The 16905-nt window shown below is 38.6% G+C and overlaps 1 protein-coding gene across 6 annotated transcripts in view; it reads left to right on the top strand.

Annotated features, from left to right (window-relative positions):
• sez6b (seizure related 6 homolog b) overlaps positions 1-16905 on the top strand; it is a 236344-nt gene that overhangs the window by 131240 nt on the left and 88199 nt on the right. For all 6 annotated transcript variants that reach the window (XM_065281126.2, XM_065281125.2, XM_065281122.2 and 3 more), the window contains exons 2-3: positions 6603-7295; positions 8745-8878. In XM_065281126.2, coding sequence (XP_065137198.1) covers positions 6611-7295; positions 8745-8878 — 819 coding nt within the window. In that variant the 5' untranslated portion in view covers positions 6603-6610. The remainder of the gene's footprint in view (positions 1-6602; positions 7296-8744; positions 8879-16905) is intronic.

Below are 16905 nucleotides of genomic sequence, written 5' to 3'. Positions count from 1 at the left end.
ATTTTTAAAGGGTTACTCCCCAGTGAAAGTCCCAGTGTAGGACCATTTTGACAATTTTTCTTAAGTATTTTTATAAGACTTACATATTAATGATAAAATATGACAGACATTTTATATCTAACTATTTATATACATTTTGTAATATTTCTGTAGCTCAGTTGGTTTGTTCTCAGAGAAAATGTATAGCTGATCATGCACTTGTCAAGTCACTTTGGATAAATGCATAAAAGTAATTTCTTTATTCTATACACTCCCGAATGCTGGGTTATTTTCAACTCCGTTTAGTCAAAAAGGGACAAGTTTATATTTAAATGCGTTGAAACAACCCAGCATGGGTTAAACTAAACCCCAGCATGCTGGGGTCGCCCCTTTTTGACCCAATTATTAGGGCCCGAGCACCGAGGTGCGTTCTTCAAGGAGTTTTTATTATTATCAGAGTGTATTTTTTACCATAAAACTTTGCTTCCCATTAATAATATAGTTCCATTTCAGCAATTGTCTTTTTAAAGGCATTGTCAATTCTGTTCTGAATAGAGCACAACCTTGGTGTCAGTCTATTAAACATGATACACCAGCTTTGCTTTCAAAACTCATTTGGCACTAGGACAAAGAAGCATTACTTCAAGGTGACAGAAATACCTTAATCAATGTAAACAGTGTCAAGGTTAAATTGAGTTGAGGATTTGCTGAGTGGGATATAGAAAGACATCACAGGAAAGTGTCGGTCTGCTGCCCATCAACCTTAGCTGTCAAAGTGAATCCCTCCCACTTCCAATCACGCTGCTGACACACAAGCTCTTGGAGATGAGATGAAGCAATTTCCTTTTGTGTCTTGAAAGGTTTTAGATGCTGCCATGTTCTACAGTGAATGAAATGAAGCGGATTCTATTAAGATCAAATAGAATCTGCTTTATATCAGCCGGTATATTTCAGCAATTATATTAGTATAAGCAGAACATTGATATCTCTTTAGTGCCCTATTTCTTCTGCCCTGTATACCTTGCGATAAACATGTGGACCTCTGTAAACTCTCTGTGTGTTTGAGATCAGAATAATAATCATCTGTTACATGTTAATATAGTGAGATGGAGCCACATGAATATTATATTATGGAGTGGTGTGATGGATAAAAGGTTATTGCTGGTAATCGAAAGAAAGAAGCGTGAGTCATCATCAGGCCCACACAAATTCTGCACCCACAAAACCCGGAAAGATCAGAGGAATTTGCATACTCATCTCTTTCGAACTTTCATCATCTTCTGCCCCTTGGGTCTTTGTTTATTAAATATTTTGGGTTATGATTTCAGCTGCCATTTAAATCTTAACAGTAACTTTGTAGGGATGTTTTTAACCCATATGAATGATTGATTGATTGATTGTGTGATTTACCATTTTCTACGTAACATCACCATAATAATATAACCTTAATATCTTTAAAGGGACACTACTTCTAAAAAAAAAATCATTTTCCAGCTCCTCTAGAGTTAAACATTAGATTTTTACCGTTTTGAAATCCATTCAGCTGATCTCCGGGTCTGGCGCTAGCACTTTAAGCATAGCTTAGCACAATCCATTGAATCTGATTAGACCATTAGCATCACAATTAAAACCAACCAAAGAGTTTCAATATTTTTCCTATTTAAACTTGACTCTTCTGTAGTTACATCATGTACTAAGACCGACGGAAAATTAAAAGTTGTGATTTTCTATGTAGATCTGGCTAGGAACTATACTCTCATTCTGGCGTAATAATCAAGGACGTTGCTGCTGTAACATGGGTGCAGCAGACGTAGTGATATTACACACTCAGTGTTTCCCATATATTGATTTATCTGTGGCGGGCCACCACAGAATCAACACTGGCCGCCACAAATAGATTTTTCATGATTCTCATTTAAATTTTAATTTTACTATTTAAAACGGCTTAATATATTGCAGTGAGCGCTCAGCGCGCCTCCATCCTCCCTCTCTCGTTGTGTGCAGCGCCTCAATAGCGCGCGCCTCCGGCCCCCTCCCCTCTCTTTGCTACGCGCCTGCGCCTCTCTCACATAACAGTGAAAAGTATTTTAACTCCGTGTTCCTCCGTGTACTTTCTCTTTTTCGTGCAAACGTCAACAGTCACGGATGTTACTGACAGAGAAGATGGCTGGTCATATGTTCATCATGAGTGACTTAACAAAAGGTTAGCAGTAGTGTTTCCCACATATACCCGTTCTGGTGTGAGTCTGTGTCCGAGGTCTCTCCCTACCTATAATGTGGCATGCCTGTGCACGTTTTCTGCAACCATGTATTTTCTCATATTTCTGAATTTGCAACAAATTGTCTGCGCTATAAAACTACCACTCGTATTTAAAATAAAAAAGCGCTCATAACACAACAACAATGATGAGAAGAGCAACATCAGTACAGCCTCAATGTAAATGTATGATAATTTTTTCAGACGATGTCGTGTTTTTAGCAGCAGTTAAAGAAAGAGCTGATTGGATTACACAAAGAGATACTGGAATTTGGGTCGTTACTGGTTCCTGTTTAGTCACTATTTTATAGACAACAGAACAGAAACTATGTAAAAATAGCATTCAGTTGTGTTAAAATGCAATATAATATGACAAATCAAAGAGCTATATCTTAAAATCCTGTGGGAAACACTGGCACTGCCCGAAAATAGTCCCCTTGGTTACTTTCAATAGCAGGGGACTATTTTCAGGCACTGCGTAATATCATTGCGCCTCCTGCAGCCATTGTACAGCAGCAAAGTCCTTGATTATTACGCCAGAATGAGAGTATAGTTCATAGCCATATCTACCTAGAAACACGCAACTTTAAATTTTCTGTCGGTCTTAGTACACAATGTAACTACAGAAGAGTCAAGTTTTAAATAGGAAAAATATTGAAACTCTTTGGTTATTTTTAGCGCGATGCTAATGGTCTAATCAGATTCAATGGATTATGCTAAGCTATGCTAAAAGCCATTGCACACTGTATATCAGTGCCATTGTTTTGTCTCAAGATGCACATCAGTATTGTTTTTGTAAGGTTTGTTTGTAAAAACTACTTAAATATCCTAATACAACTAAGGCCTAGTCCTGGATTATTCTAAACTTTATTCGGGAAACCGCCTACTGAGACTTTGGCCCAACCATTCCCAGACAGCAGACGACTCCGGGCCGGATCTGCACTGGATGCACATTGAAGTTGACAGCTTCAGTGCGGATCTGGTGCAGATACGGCCTGAAGTCGTCTGCTGTCTGGATTACTTTAAATTAACCTATAAAATGTCAGTATTTTACTCATCCATGGGTTAAAAACAACCCATGAGTTTATTAGTTTCATTTTAAAGGGTAGACCTGGAGGCAACAATAACATCAGATTGCTACTGGACAATTGTCTCATATGTTGCTTTAGGTAAAAGCATCTGCTAAACAGTGACTCCTAAATGACATGTTATGCTTTAAAGATGTGATTTAGATGTGTTCTTTAGGCTCAAATTTAAAAGCGGAGTGACGCCCCACTTCACTTTCCAGTTGTTGTTATCTGCAGTTAGTTTTAGTTTTGCCCATAAAAGAGCCAATTTAAATAGGAGTTCAGTGAACGTACCTATTTGCAAGTTAAGAGAAAATGCAGTAGAGGGTAAAACAAAGCTTGCACTCCCCCGCTGGCTTGTGTAAAAGCTTCTGAGGCAGACGCATGGTCATTTAAAAGTCAAATCCAGCCATTGAAGAGCACAGCACTGAGGGACCTTTGAACAGACTGCTAAGTCTGTCTGAGAGATTCTGTTTATACTCCTCCAGCACTAATGGTGCAAATCAAGCAGAGCTCACGGACACTTTTATTCAAAGCTTCAGTTGGCTGAGACTGTTTGGTCTTTTGGAGGAGCCTGAACTCTGAATTGTAGGGGTTATATAAAGCACTCCACTCTGGCACTTTCGAACTTATTTTCGAACTTGTTGTTCCAACATGAAATTCCCGTGACGTTTAATGTTGCATGTTTAGTTAGGATTTGATTGTCATCAAAACAAATGTTTCAGGAAAGATAATTTTGTTGGCATCTGCTCTTCTGTAACAAAGACTATGTGAAACAAAAACAAAATGACATCTGATTGAACAACCTTGAAATTTGACATTGTGTAGTACCAAGTATACCTATAAGGTCACTGCTAATAAATAAATTGTAGGGCTAAGATGCACACTTTGTATAGATGTTTTCATAATACAATGTTTTTTAAGATTTAGTCTAAAGAATGTAATAGATGAAAGGGATGATGGGCTATCTGCCCGGTGCTTTGTCTCTCATATCATTTGCATGGATCTGACCAATGCGTTTGATGTCTATGTGATTTTGGAGTCAATCTCTCATAAAACACACATCACCTCCCAGTAAAACAATGTATATATTTGCCTCTCTCACTTCATAGGATACAGGAAAAAATAGCCTGTCAGTTCTGTTCAGTTTGAGCTCTCATGCTATTTGAACTGTCTTGATTTTCTTTTTTCGCTTTCAGTGGGAGTAGGGATGGGACGGTATGAAATTATATCATGATTATAGTGACCAAAGTTATCACGGTTATCAATATTATCATGGTTTTGTTCAAATGAAATGGAAATGTTCAAAAAGAACTGATACACACACTAAAAACATAGTTTTATTATTTAATATTTCATATCCCTGAAATTATTTCTGTGGTAAAAAATAAATAAATCTGTCTGTTGGCAGTCATATAAACACCAGCAGTGTACATTTAAAACTGGTGATTTTGCTGTATACTGTTCACATGTGCAACATATTGAGTGTTTTATACTGATGACACGTCTTACTAGTTTAATATGTTAAGTGCAATATGAGCGCAATATCTTCAGTTAAAATACACTAGTCACAGATGTAATATGTTAAGTGCAATATTAAGCTGTTTGGTATTTGAAGCAGTATTTATTTATTGAATCCTCTACATTATTGTATATATACTTTTTTTTTTAGGAATTATACCTGATTTGGTTGTACCTTGTGCAATGACAATAAAGGATCTAATATAATCTATCTACATTCTGAGCTTGTATATCAGAATTCCCACCACGTTTGGTTGTGGAACTTAGGTGGAAGATGGAAATTAAAGGGGACATTTCACAATACTTTTTTAGATGTCAAATAAATCTTTGGTGTCCCCAGAGTACATATGTGAAGTTTTAGCCGATAATACCATATAGAAAATTTATTATAACATGTTAAAATTGCCACTTTGTAGGTGTGAGCATGGTGAAATGGGTGTGTCCTTTAAAATGCAAATGAGCTGATCTCTGCACTAAATGGCAGTGCCGTGGTTGGATAGTGCAGATTAATGGGTGGTATCATCCCCTTCTGACATCACAACGGGAGCCAAATTTCAAGCCTATTTTTTCCAAATGGTTTACCAAAACTAAGTTACTGAGTCACATTTTTGAGGTATAGAAGCACTGAGAACACAATTATAGCATTTAAACATGAAAAAAGTCAGATTTTCATGATATGTCCCATTTAACATTTTAAACAGTTGGATAAATGAAAAACAATTACATCAGGGCGAAATGTTCAATATTCAAAATCAGCCAAAACAAAATGTGAACCTTCATATTCAGACTTTTCTTTTTGATGCTGGGTCGTCTTTTAACTCAATGGTCTAAGAACATTTTGGAAACAACCAATTTTGGCTGTGGGATTCAGCGTTCGATATACTGAGCTGCATTGTTGGAAGCAGATTGTTATTAGTCATTTGAAAAACACAGACAGCTATTAAGGTGAAACTAGCACTGTAAAATCCAAATTTCCCCCTGCACACAGCAGTCTCTTAAAGGCCGGCTGATTGCATCTCACCGGGTGCAGGTGGGGGAGATCCATTCTCCGTGCTACACTTCACAAATCCACTCATTACAACATGTTTCTCAAGAAGGTTTGGACTCATTAATTGGCAAGGGGAGGAGAGAGCATTCAGATGAACAATTATAGAGGAGTTTATCTTTTCCCTTCACAGGTTGCACAGTGCTTTTAAAGCAAGCCCAATCATAATCCATTTAGTGGATACTTTTCCATTTTGTTAATGTGCTGGAGGTTCTGACCCCGCAGTTGAAATGAATTGCAGTTTTGTATAGCTGAAACACAAAGCATCAGTGGCATTATAATGCATGCCGTTCTTTTCTCCTTGTGTGGTATTGAAAAGGACAGGTGGTTTAAAAAGAGCCTGCTATTTACACAAGGGAATATGACTGGCTTTAAAAAGTATTTTCGAAGGTTAAAAAGCTGTTTGAACATGAGATTCTTAAACTGACTGTAAAGTTGACAAGGAGCTCTGCTTGTTTTGAATGTAGAGTTAAAAATGTAATGCAGGTTATTGTGATCCTTAAAGACTTTGATCATTTGAATGATAGACTCGACTAAAGACGCAAATATTCACTTAGGCCCGAGAAGGCAACATTTAACAGCCAGGTGTACATTTTAATACTGATCTTTCTTAACATACAGTATTGTTAACCAATAATGGCGCCCTCACATGTGCATTTTAATTGGTGTACATGATAAACCCATCATTAGTTCTGGTAATTAACCATCTTCATCTCTTATTAAATGCTTCCAGGTTCTTTTATGGATGGGAGGTTAGCAGTCACCCAAAGAGGAGGTCAGCTGGAAGCAGAGGATGGGTCATATCACAGCACACAGGATGCAGAGAGAGACCTGCCCCTGTTCACCACAGCACCCCCTTTCAGTAGCCTCGACCACCACCCGCCTTTCAAGCCTTTCCCGCCGTATGACCCGCGGCGCCAAAGCCACGAGCAGTATTTTCATGACAGCGGAGGATCGTCTCACCATCCCACAATGCCATCCTCTAGATCACATCACCCCAGAGATCTGTCCACTCAGCTGGTCCCACACGAGGACGCTCCTCCGTTCTCTGATGTAGCGGCTTCTAGACCCACCACACCGGCTCCATCTGCTGCTGCCCTCACACAGTCATACATGACCAACATCCAGCGTGGACCTTCAGCAGATACACAAAGAAGAAGCTCGGATGAGCCTAATGTGGCAATGACTCTGGGATCGCTGACCCCCACAGATGCGCACCCTTCTTCCAAAATATCCTCCAACATCAATCCCAAGAATGCAACTATCCAGGTGAAAAATGCCAAAGATAAAGTACAACAGATTATGGTGGAGCATGATGCTACAGGAAGTGATGTCAAAGCAACATCAGTGTCCGGGGATTTGGATGATGAGACCACCACATCTACCATAATCACAACAACAGTTATTACAACAATGCAGACGCCAGGTACCGTTTACATGATTACTGGAATAGAATTACATAAATTTGAGCCTGCCTCTTCCCTATATTATTCAATGCATCAAAATCTGCTTTTGTTTATGTTTATAGGGTAAGAAATGACTTTAATTAAACAGGGCCCTAGTTCACTCAAAGGGAACATTAATCACCCCAACAATTACCGTGCAAACAAACTAAATTTTCCAGAAGCAGTAAATAGGGCTTTAACATCTTTTAACTTAATGGTATTTGGGTCTTGAGTCTGCGCGGTACCAATTTCGGGACCAATCCTTCGCAGTAGTGAGCAGGAAGTAAAGCAGCGAAATCAAAGCCCGCCCTCGCTTTCGCAGAATGCGCATATCACAGCTGTCAATCATGACGTGACACCACCATTTTAATAGCATTAAATAACTAAAAACAAACTTATTTTAAAAACAAACACTTGAATTTACATCAGCGTGATAAAAACTACAGTAAATGACAGAAACCGTTACAGAAGTGTAATTAAATAATTTCGTTTGTCCCATTATATAACATGGGGGAAGGAGGGGTTTATGACCTATACTAGGACCAGTCACTGGGGGGCGATTGAGACGTTTTGGCTTCACTTTTCAGAGCTTGTGTGGGACATGCTTGGTGTTTCATGTCACGTTTTAGTATCAGCTCAACTCGCTTGGAATTCCAACCGAGGTGGTACTAAGAAAAATATTGTGTACTACATCCTGTACCCAGTGGAAAGCAACTAAAAGTAATCTGACCTGAGTCAACCTGTGGGGTACTATGCTATGGAAAAGGCCCATTTATATTTGCATATATGCATTTGACAGACACTTTAACCAAGGTGACTACAGTGCTGGAACTGAACCTATGACCGTTATATTGCGTTGAGTCACAGGAACAATATTTAAATCTATGTTCAAGACATCAGGGATCAATCTGAGCATGCTCAGCACTACAGGACCTTCACCACCACACTTAACATTGTACATTTTGGTTGTTCTGTATGAAATGTTGCATTATTTATGTCTCTGCCTATGCTTGTATACTGTAGGTGATACTGGAAAAACGTTTCTTTGTCATAGAACAGAATGATCTGTTCTTCCATAATAACTAAGCCAAGCATATGATTCTGTACGAAGTGAGTACACAGGTTTAACAGAGAGCAGATATCTCATGACCAGCAGTGCTTAACTCTAGAGGGAGATAAAAGAGCCAGCAGAGCATAAAAGACCTCAAGGCTACCAGAAAAATACTCTCTCACCTGCCATTTCACCGGGATTGTCCTGCCTACACAGCAGGCCAGGACAACTGACCCTGTCGATTCAGACAGAAAATGAGAAAACCTTGAAAACAATTAAAGATGGGACAGAATGCAATGAAGTGAGATGGAGAGAATAAGAAAGGCTTCTACTGATGCTACTGTCTCTCTCTTTTTCTTTCTTTCTTTCTCTCATTCAGCTCCATGCAGCACCAATTTCACAGCACCGGGGGGCTACATAGAGACACCACAGCATGCCCGCAGCTGGTACAATACAAATATGGACTGCACATACACCGTGACCGTCTACATGGGCTATGGGGTGGAAATTCAGGTAAATTAATGTCACGCTGCTGCTGTTATTGACCCAAAGAACTGAGTTACTGGAAATGAACGAAATTACCGTGGTAATCCTCTTTCCCTTTTTAAGCTTTAAAGCAGAAATACTTAATGGAGGTAGTTTCACAGATCAGAACAGCTTATAAACAGGTTTTCTGATCATTCTCCATGTCTTTCATTGGTCACACAAACAAGAAGTCCAGTCATCGATTGGTAAAACAGTATTTGATATCTTTAATTGAATAAAACTACCAAAGATGGAAAAATCAATGTGAAATCAAACTTTAATGATCTTATTCTTATAATTAGATTATGGTCCTGTCCACACTGCATATTAATTCGGTTGTCACTTCACCTTTTAATGCTTAATCCTGTTCTGTTCTGAATAACTAGGAGTTAATAAAGTGTTTAAACGTGCGTCATGGACATGACAGGTCTCTCTTCTGAAAAAATAAATGCCTAGGGGGAAAAGTCTTCTGTATGCGCGGTGCAGAAAATGACAGAGGCATGAGCGTTTGTGGACTAGTGTTGCCAGATCTTGCACGTAAAAACATCGAACAAGAAAAATCCAATAAGAAACCAAAATATATCCGAATGCTTTACCTCAAAGATCAAAATATAGGGACTGGCATCTTCACACTTTAATAAAACCAAAAACTTGATCGCTTCATGAGTCAAAAGCCATAAACGGTTAAGCGCCAAAACGGAATGAAAGTACAAAAAGACAAAGACCTGGCAACACTGCAACACATGCAAGAGGGCAGAACGTTGCTATGGTTATCTCTTTGTCAATCATCACATTTTCGGGAGTAAGTCTTATTCTGTACAGACATGAAACAAACATTCACTCCCAAAAGTTTGCGGTGTGTACGAGACCTATAAGACTTGAGCCTGGATTTCACAGATCATATGGGTTGTTTATGTGAAGATAAATTACTGCATTCATGCTGGTTTTCACAAGATTTGTTTAAGCATCTTACATAAATAGCTTTCAATTAGGGATGCACCGATACCGATACTGGTATCGGGTATCGGGCTTGATACCACATTTTTTAAAGTACTCGTACTCGATTAAAGTCCCCCGATACCAGGGATCGATACCACGGTCTGAGAAATGTCTATGTTTGTGCGGCGTGTAAGGGGTTAATGCCTCTTGTGTTGTCCAAAGAGGCAGAGTTTACAACAAACTGGAAAACTAGTCCCTTTGTTAAATTATATGACTAAAGCTGTTATCTGTAAATTTAAATCATGTTTTTTATTGAGTACTTGGTATCGGTATCGGCAAGTACTGAAATGCAAGTACTCGTACTCGTTCTCGTATTCCAAAAAAGTGGTATCGGTGCATCCCTACTTTCAATGGTTTTGCCTATTCTGGGATTAATGGCTCTGTTCCAACTCTACTGATGTCCTAAACAGAGAGCATTGCTACGCTCCAACAAAATTTAAATGTCTTGAAAGATACCTTGTTTTGTTCGAAACTAAAGACAGCATTGCACATTTTTAGTCAACAGAGTTAAGAGTAATTACTGTATCAAGTTGCTAACAGCATGTACTCTTAAAAATGCTAACTTATTTTTAGCCCAGCATTGGGTCAAAAAAGGACAAACCCAAGCCGTTGGGTTGTAATTGAACCTATTTTATGCTGGGTTGTTTCAACCCAAAATCCTGGGTTGTTTTTTTAACCTATTGTTGGGTCAAATAATTTCTTGTGGGTAATTTAACCCAATGCCTGACCCTTTTTTAACAGAAAATAATCCAGCATTATTAAGATTATGCTTGCAATTTCGATTGACATGAGTGACAGTTATATTAATAACGTAAAACAGAGTTTATTCGAATTTATGCAAATGATTACTGATGTGAATGCAGCCGCCTGTATAGGCAGTAGACAGCAAGTCAGCTCACTCCTGCCCTCATAAGAATCACCTGCATCCGTATGATTAACTGCAAGCTCCTTTCATAAAATATACAATAGCCATTACATCTCTGCCATTCCAGATGGCTTGGCTAATATATCTTGAATGGTAAAGACTGCGCATACCAAATCACTGTCAACCATGCAGCCCAGCTGCTGTGGCCTTTAAGCCAAGAGAAATAAGGCCTGTGAGGACGGGGAGCTCTGTGTCTCATCTCATTCCTTCTCTCCTACAGATTTGTTAACCTGGAACAGTACATAAATATCTCTCTGTTTTTCAGCAATTATTCAATGTGACTGATATGTGCGGAGGCATCGTGGTTCCTCCTCTAATTAATTGCTTATAGATTATCTGTCCACTCTATTGTTTGTTTACGGTATTCTTTTAATGCGCTGCTGTTAAACTGTCTCTCAGGCAACTCTTAACTTAATTAAAACCGCCTCATCCTTCTGCTGATGGACAAAAATAATCTTTAATTCGGACAATGGGACGGTCCGCTTTGCATTCATGGTGGTTATGTGGTCAAATTTATTTGATCTGTGTCTTTTAGGGATTTCTCTGATCTGGAGTCTTGTCTGAATGGTGTGCGATTGGCTCTTATAGATCTAGGAGTTTGTGGCTTTAATCTCTGGATGCTCCTAAACTGCATTTATGCATTTGGCAGACACCCTTATCCAAAGCGACTTACAGTACAGTGCAAATTTTGTCAGTTTGTGTGTTACCTTTGCTAGTTCACTTTTCTACCAGTTGAGCTACAGGAACACAAGAAGCTTAAATGACGTCTGTCATGCTATTTTCGTACTCTTAGGCCATAAACCTCACTTGCTGTGCCCCTGGGAATCAGGTATTACAGGTTTAAGGATGTGGCTGACCTTGCATGTTGATGGCTGTGCATGGTCAGAGGAATCATCACCTGTACAGGACTGACCTGCTGATCCAGGCCAAATGGTTATACCTTCATCAGTCTGAGCTCAGTGGAGGGAGTTCAGGTCAGGCTTCAATCTTCCTTTAATCCACATACTGAACTTTAGTCTCCATGTCCCCTGAGAGGAACATCCCGCTGGAGTATCTGTGTGATGGAAATGAGTCACATGAGCAAGTGCATCAGCTGTAAGGCAAATTGACTCCTAAACAGAATCACATTTTTGAATGAATTATGTCCAGTTATACATTTTCATGTATCAAGTGATAATGCATTTTATGGCAGTGGTAGTATAGCAATAATATGTATTCAGAGTTGCCATGTGGTTGTCTTTTCTTTATAGTTTAACACATTTTGTGAAAATCAGTTATGTGATCCCCATTATTTTATGAGATAATACATATTAAATCAAAAGTGGTGTGCTCATTCAGATTATTCCAAACTATTTACATTTTTTGAGCCAGAAAAGATATTTGAGCAAATGCAAATCAAATGGATATAGATTCAGCGTTTAGCCCGCATGTCCAACGTAGCGTTTTTCCTGTGGACGACATATGTTTTAGTTGTTTTTCAATGGATGCACTGCGCTTTTAAAAATGTCAACAGCTGACAGTTTTTGTTTATTTGAAAAATGTTCAACTTTGGATGAAACGCTGGGTTTGTCAATAGCTGTGTCTCGTTTCAGTAGGCGGCCTCCTCCGAAGGTCATATTCGAAGGCTGCATACATAAGGCTGTCTCATTATAGAAAAGCAAGTAGGGCACTCCAAATGTGACCTTCCAATGGGACATATGGGACATATGTACAGTACTAAAGCTCTCAGCTGAAGAAAAGCTGCCAAGCGCCCACAGTTGGCATTCGTCTGCCTTTCACCCGCGTTTAAAGGCTTTGGTCCTTAAACTCTGGGCCTTATGCATGCTTTAAACGAGAGATTCTACATCGAGACCTTTTTTCATCGGAATTCGGAGGATGCATGAGATGTATTCTTCATTGTTGCAAACCACAAATCCTTGCGTCACCGCGAACAATGTCTTTTCTCAACGTCATTCTACGCTGCCAGCTGTTAATACTAGCAAAGATGTGGTCTGTAAATGTAAGAGTAGTTTTTAAGTAGTTTTACCTTAGTAGTAAGGTACATTTAAATTACCATACACATATAAATTAAAACAGTTTAGACTATTAACTCTTTCCCAGCCAGTGATGAGTTATCTCGTCAATTAAGAAAAAACATTGCATAAAAAAAGTGTTCCTAATGAATTTTTATGTTAATCTGCAATACCACGATTATCCACTAGATTTATCCACTTACCCAATTTATTAAAAAAAACTGAAGCAAAAACGTTATTTACTAATTTTAAACTAACTGTATGTTTTGATAATCATTCTGAATCTAATCTCTAACGAAATTCTTTCACAAAAAATTAATCATTTAATCTTTTTGCAAAAAAAAATATTTAAAGGAAAAAGTTTATAAACAGAGAAAAAAATATAGATAGGATGTATTGTTTTTTTCTTGTTTTGTTTGTTTGTTTGTTTATTGTTTGTTTGAAAGCAGAGGGTCTGTTCTTTCATTGGATATATTTGTATGTTTATATATTTTTAGAAGAAAATTTTCATGGAAGGCAAATCACAAAAAATGCTGGCTGGCAACTTTTCAGAAAAAAATGGCTGGCGGGGAATGAGTTAAAGAAGTAATGCAAGTTTTTCTTTAAAAAAAATAATGAAGACCAATTTAAATTATGATAAAATATGTCATTTGTAGCACTTTTACAGAAAGTAGGATGAACTATAATAATAAAATAATGCTGTATATAATGTACAGTAAAGTGATAAAATTTATCTGTTATACATAAGCTGCAGCTCTTCAAACATTGCACATATTAAAACAACATATGCACATATTTTATTTTTCAAATTATTTAAAATTTAGAAATAATTTTCTTTTATTTAACTGGTGTGAGAGCACAACAACGCTGTAAACGTTTTGGCATAGCAACGTGATACTTCCTGTTTCCTTTTATTTGTCCATTTGTTCTATGTAGAATCTCTCGTTTAATTCTAGGTTGAGGACCCTTAGTATACTGCATCCTTAAGAGGATGTAACCTCCGGAGAAGGCAAAGGATGCAGCCTTCTGAAACGAGAGACAGCTAATGTCACTTTTCACTCAGTCATCCAATTACAGTGTAGGAGGGGTGGGACAAAACCAGACCACATCTTACAATGACATACCAGAAGTATCATAGCAACTAAAGCGCTCAGCTGAAGAAAAGCTGCCAAGCGCCCACAGTCGGCATTCGTCTGCCTTTCACCCGCGTTTAAAGGCTTTGGTCCTTAAACTTTGGGCCTTATGCAGGCTTTAAAAATAATACTTCTCGGCTGGTAAAATGGCTCTTAAATAGCTGTTTGTCAGTATATCCACTCTAAATTGTCTCTATATCCACTTTATAACGCCTCTAAATTGTGAGAAACATAAAAAGTAGCATTACTCTTTTAAGTGGCTTGAATTTCAGATCCTCAAGTGCATAAACCTTCAGTTTAGCGTAATGATCTTTACACTGATGTTGCCCGCAAGCAAGACATATCTTGTCTATTAGGACGGAGCCAAAATAATAGCTTGCGCTCGTACTTAATTTTGTTTTGGACAGAGTAGATGTTTAATATGGCAGCCTGGTGCTTTGAGATCACTTCTGTCCATTCAACCATGACAGTTGCCATGACTCTCAGTATTATCACTACTTGTAAACAATTACAATGTTAATAGGAGAGCAAGGTGCCACATTGGGAATTCAATTAATCTGAATCTTTAAGGTTGGCTTGTGCTCTGAAGTACCTTAAGCTTCTCTTGACTATAATTAAAAAATTTGGCTTCAAATTAGCAAAAAACTGCTTGTTTTTGACGTCTTAACCTACTTCCATAGCAAATTTGTTTTTGTTTTTTAAAGAGGATGGGTTGCTAGCCTGACGTCTAACCCTCCTTCTTTCACATCTGGGCTTGGGACCGGCAATGGCAGAAAATTACTTTTAGTTTTTTGTTAAGGTTAAGTGTGGTTCCTTAAGGAATTTTATTTAAATTTTTCTGTTGTACAAAAGGCAAGGCAAGTTTATTTGTATAGCACATTTCATTCAAAGAGTGCTTTACATAGAAATGAGAAAACAAGAGGAAAAAATCTGTAAAAAATTAGAGACACACAATAAAAACAAAGACACATAAGAATTTAAAATAACAATTAATTAAATTAAAAGTGCTCATTTAGTAAATGAAGAGTTAAACAGATGTGTTTTTAATCTAGATTTAAAAGTGTCTACTGTTGAAGCACATCTGATCTCTTCTGGAAGCTGATTTTAGCTACAGGTTGCATAATAACTAAATGGTGATGCACCTTGATTTGAGTGAACCCTTGGTACTGACCAGGTCTTAATGATCTGAGTAATCTGTTTAATTAAATTGTATGAGTATGCTTATTTAATTAGCAGATCTATTTCAGTCCGAAGTACTGGAGTGATTTATACATGGGTAATAATACTTTAAAATCAATTTAAAATGTAACAGGAAGCCAGTGTAAGGACCTGAGGACTGGATTTTTTTATCTGATTTTTTGTTCTGTTAAGAATTCTGGCAGCAGTGTTCTGTATGAGCTGTAGCTGTCTAATGGTCTTTTGGGGGATCCCAGTAGGGAGTCCTTTGCAATAATCTACCCTGCTGGTGATGAAAGCATTAACAAGTTTCTCTAAGTCCTGTCTTGAGAAAAAACATCGGAGTCTGGCTATATTTCTGAGATGGTAGTATGCTGATTTGCGTATTGCTTTAACATGACTATTGAAATTTAAGGGGACGTTTCACAAGACTTTTTTATAATGTCACATAAATCTTTGTTTTCCCCAGAGTACGTATGTGAAGGTTTAGGAGTTGATCGCTGCAATACATGGTAGTGCCGTGGTTGGATAGTGCGGATTAAGGCGCGATATTATTCCCTATTTTCATCGATGCACTGACATAGAGAGTGGATGGGGGCTGTAGTCATTGGACGGGGCTAAGTATATTTGGGTTTCATCTGCAGAGCAATTTGCAATTTGGTTCTTTTTCATTATTTTATCAAATGGGAGCATATACAAATTAAACAGAAGCGGTGCAAGAATAGAGCCCTGTGGGACTCCACATGTAATGGGTGTCCACTCAGATTTATGGTTACCAATGTTCACATAGTAACCTCTCCCAGGTAGGGTTGCCGCGGTGACAGAATTTTCCCACCGGTTAATCAGCGCGTCACAAACCCGGTGATCCCGGTATCACCGGGTGGGAGGGGCTTAGAAATGCGCATGCAGACGTGCACATTTTACTTTCACTTTTGAATTACGCAACTGTTTAAATGCAGTGCTTGCGTACGCTGCGTTAAATCACGTATAAATTTGCGTGCAATGCGAGGACAACAGCTGGTTTATTTAAGTGCTTAAATCAATGTGCGCAGGTAATTCTCACAGAACCCGCCAGTCCCAAGTAGAGCAACTGGCTACTTCTCCATAAAGCGCTGCTTGAATGATGGGTTTATTATTTTCTTGATGAAAATCACAACTTGTGGGGCAGTTGTAGCCTAGTGGTTAGAGTGTCGGGCCTGTAACCCGAGCGTTGCCGGTTCGAGGCTCACGACCGGCGGGTTGCGACTGTGGTGCCCTTGAGCAAGGCACCTTAACCCTAATTGCTCCCCGGGCGCTGCAGGGATAGCTGCCCACTGCTCCGGGTGTTTGTGTGTTCACGACTTGCAGTGCGTGTGTTCACTATTCACTGGATGGGTTAAATGCAGAGGTCACATTCCAAGTATGGGTTACCATACATTGGCAAATACTCACTTCACTTCACTTCACAACAACAAAAAGATCTTGCTTATATTAAACATCATATATTTATATTATAACAAAAACGAGTAAGCACACGGCTTCTGCCATCGTCTGGTCAGTCAAGCTCGCCTCGCATACTCTGATAAGAATAAATGAAATCTGACACCTGCTGCTTTGTGACGTGACGCGCGTTCAGCTCAGCTGAATTCAGGCAGCAGACACATTCAGTTGTTAGTGTTTGCTCTCTCTAACAAAACTAAATGATTTAATTACACGAAAATATCAAAACGATGGTGAAAGACAGTGTCGCGGTGGGTAAGTGATCTAACCGGTGAGAGGCTGAAGCACCGG

Source organism: Paramisgurnus dabryanus, chromosome 8 (genome assembly GCF_030506205.2).
Source record: "Paramisgurnus dabryanus chromosome 8, PD_genome_1.1, whole genome shotgun sequence".
Lineage (NCBI taxonomy): Eukaryota > Metazoa > Chordata > Actinopteri > Cypriniformes > Cobitidae > Paramisgurnus > Paramisgurnus dabryanus.
The sequence above is the reverse complement of the archived record's forward strand: the minus strand, read 5'-3'. Positions and strand labels throughout refer to the sequence as shown.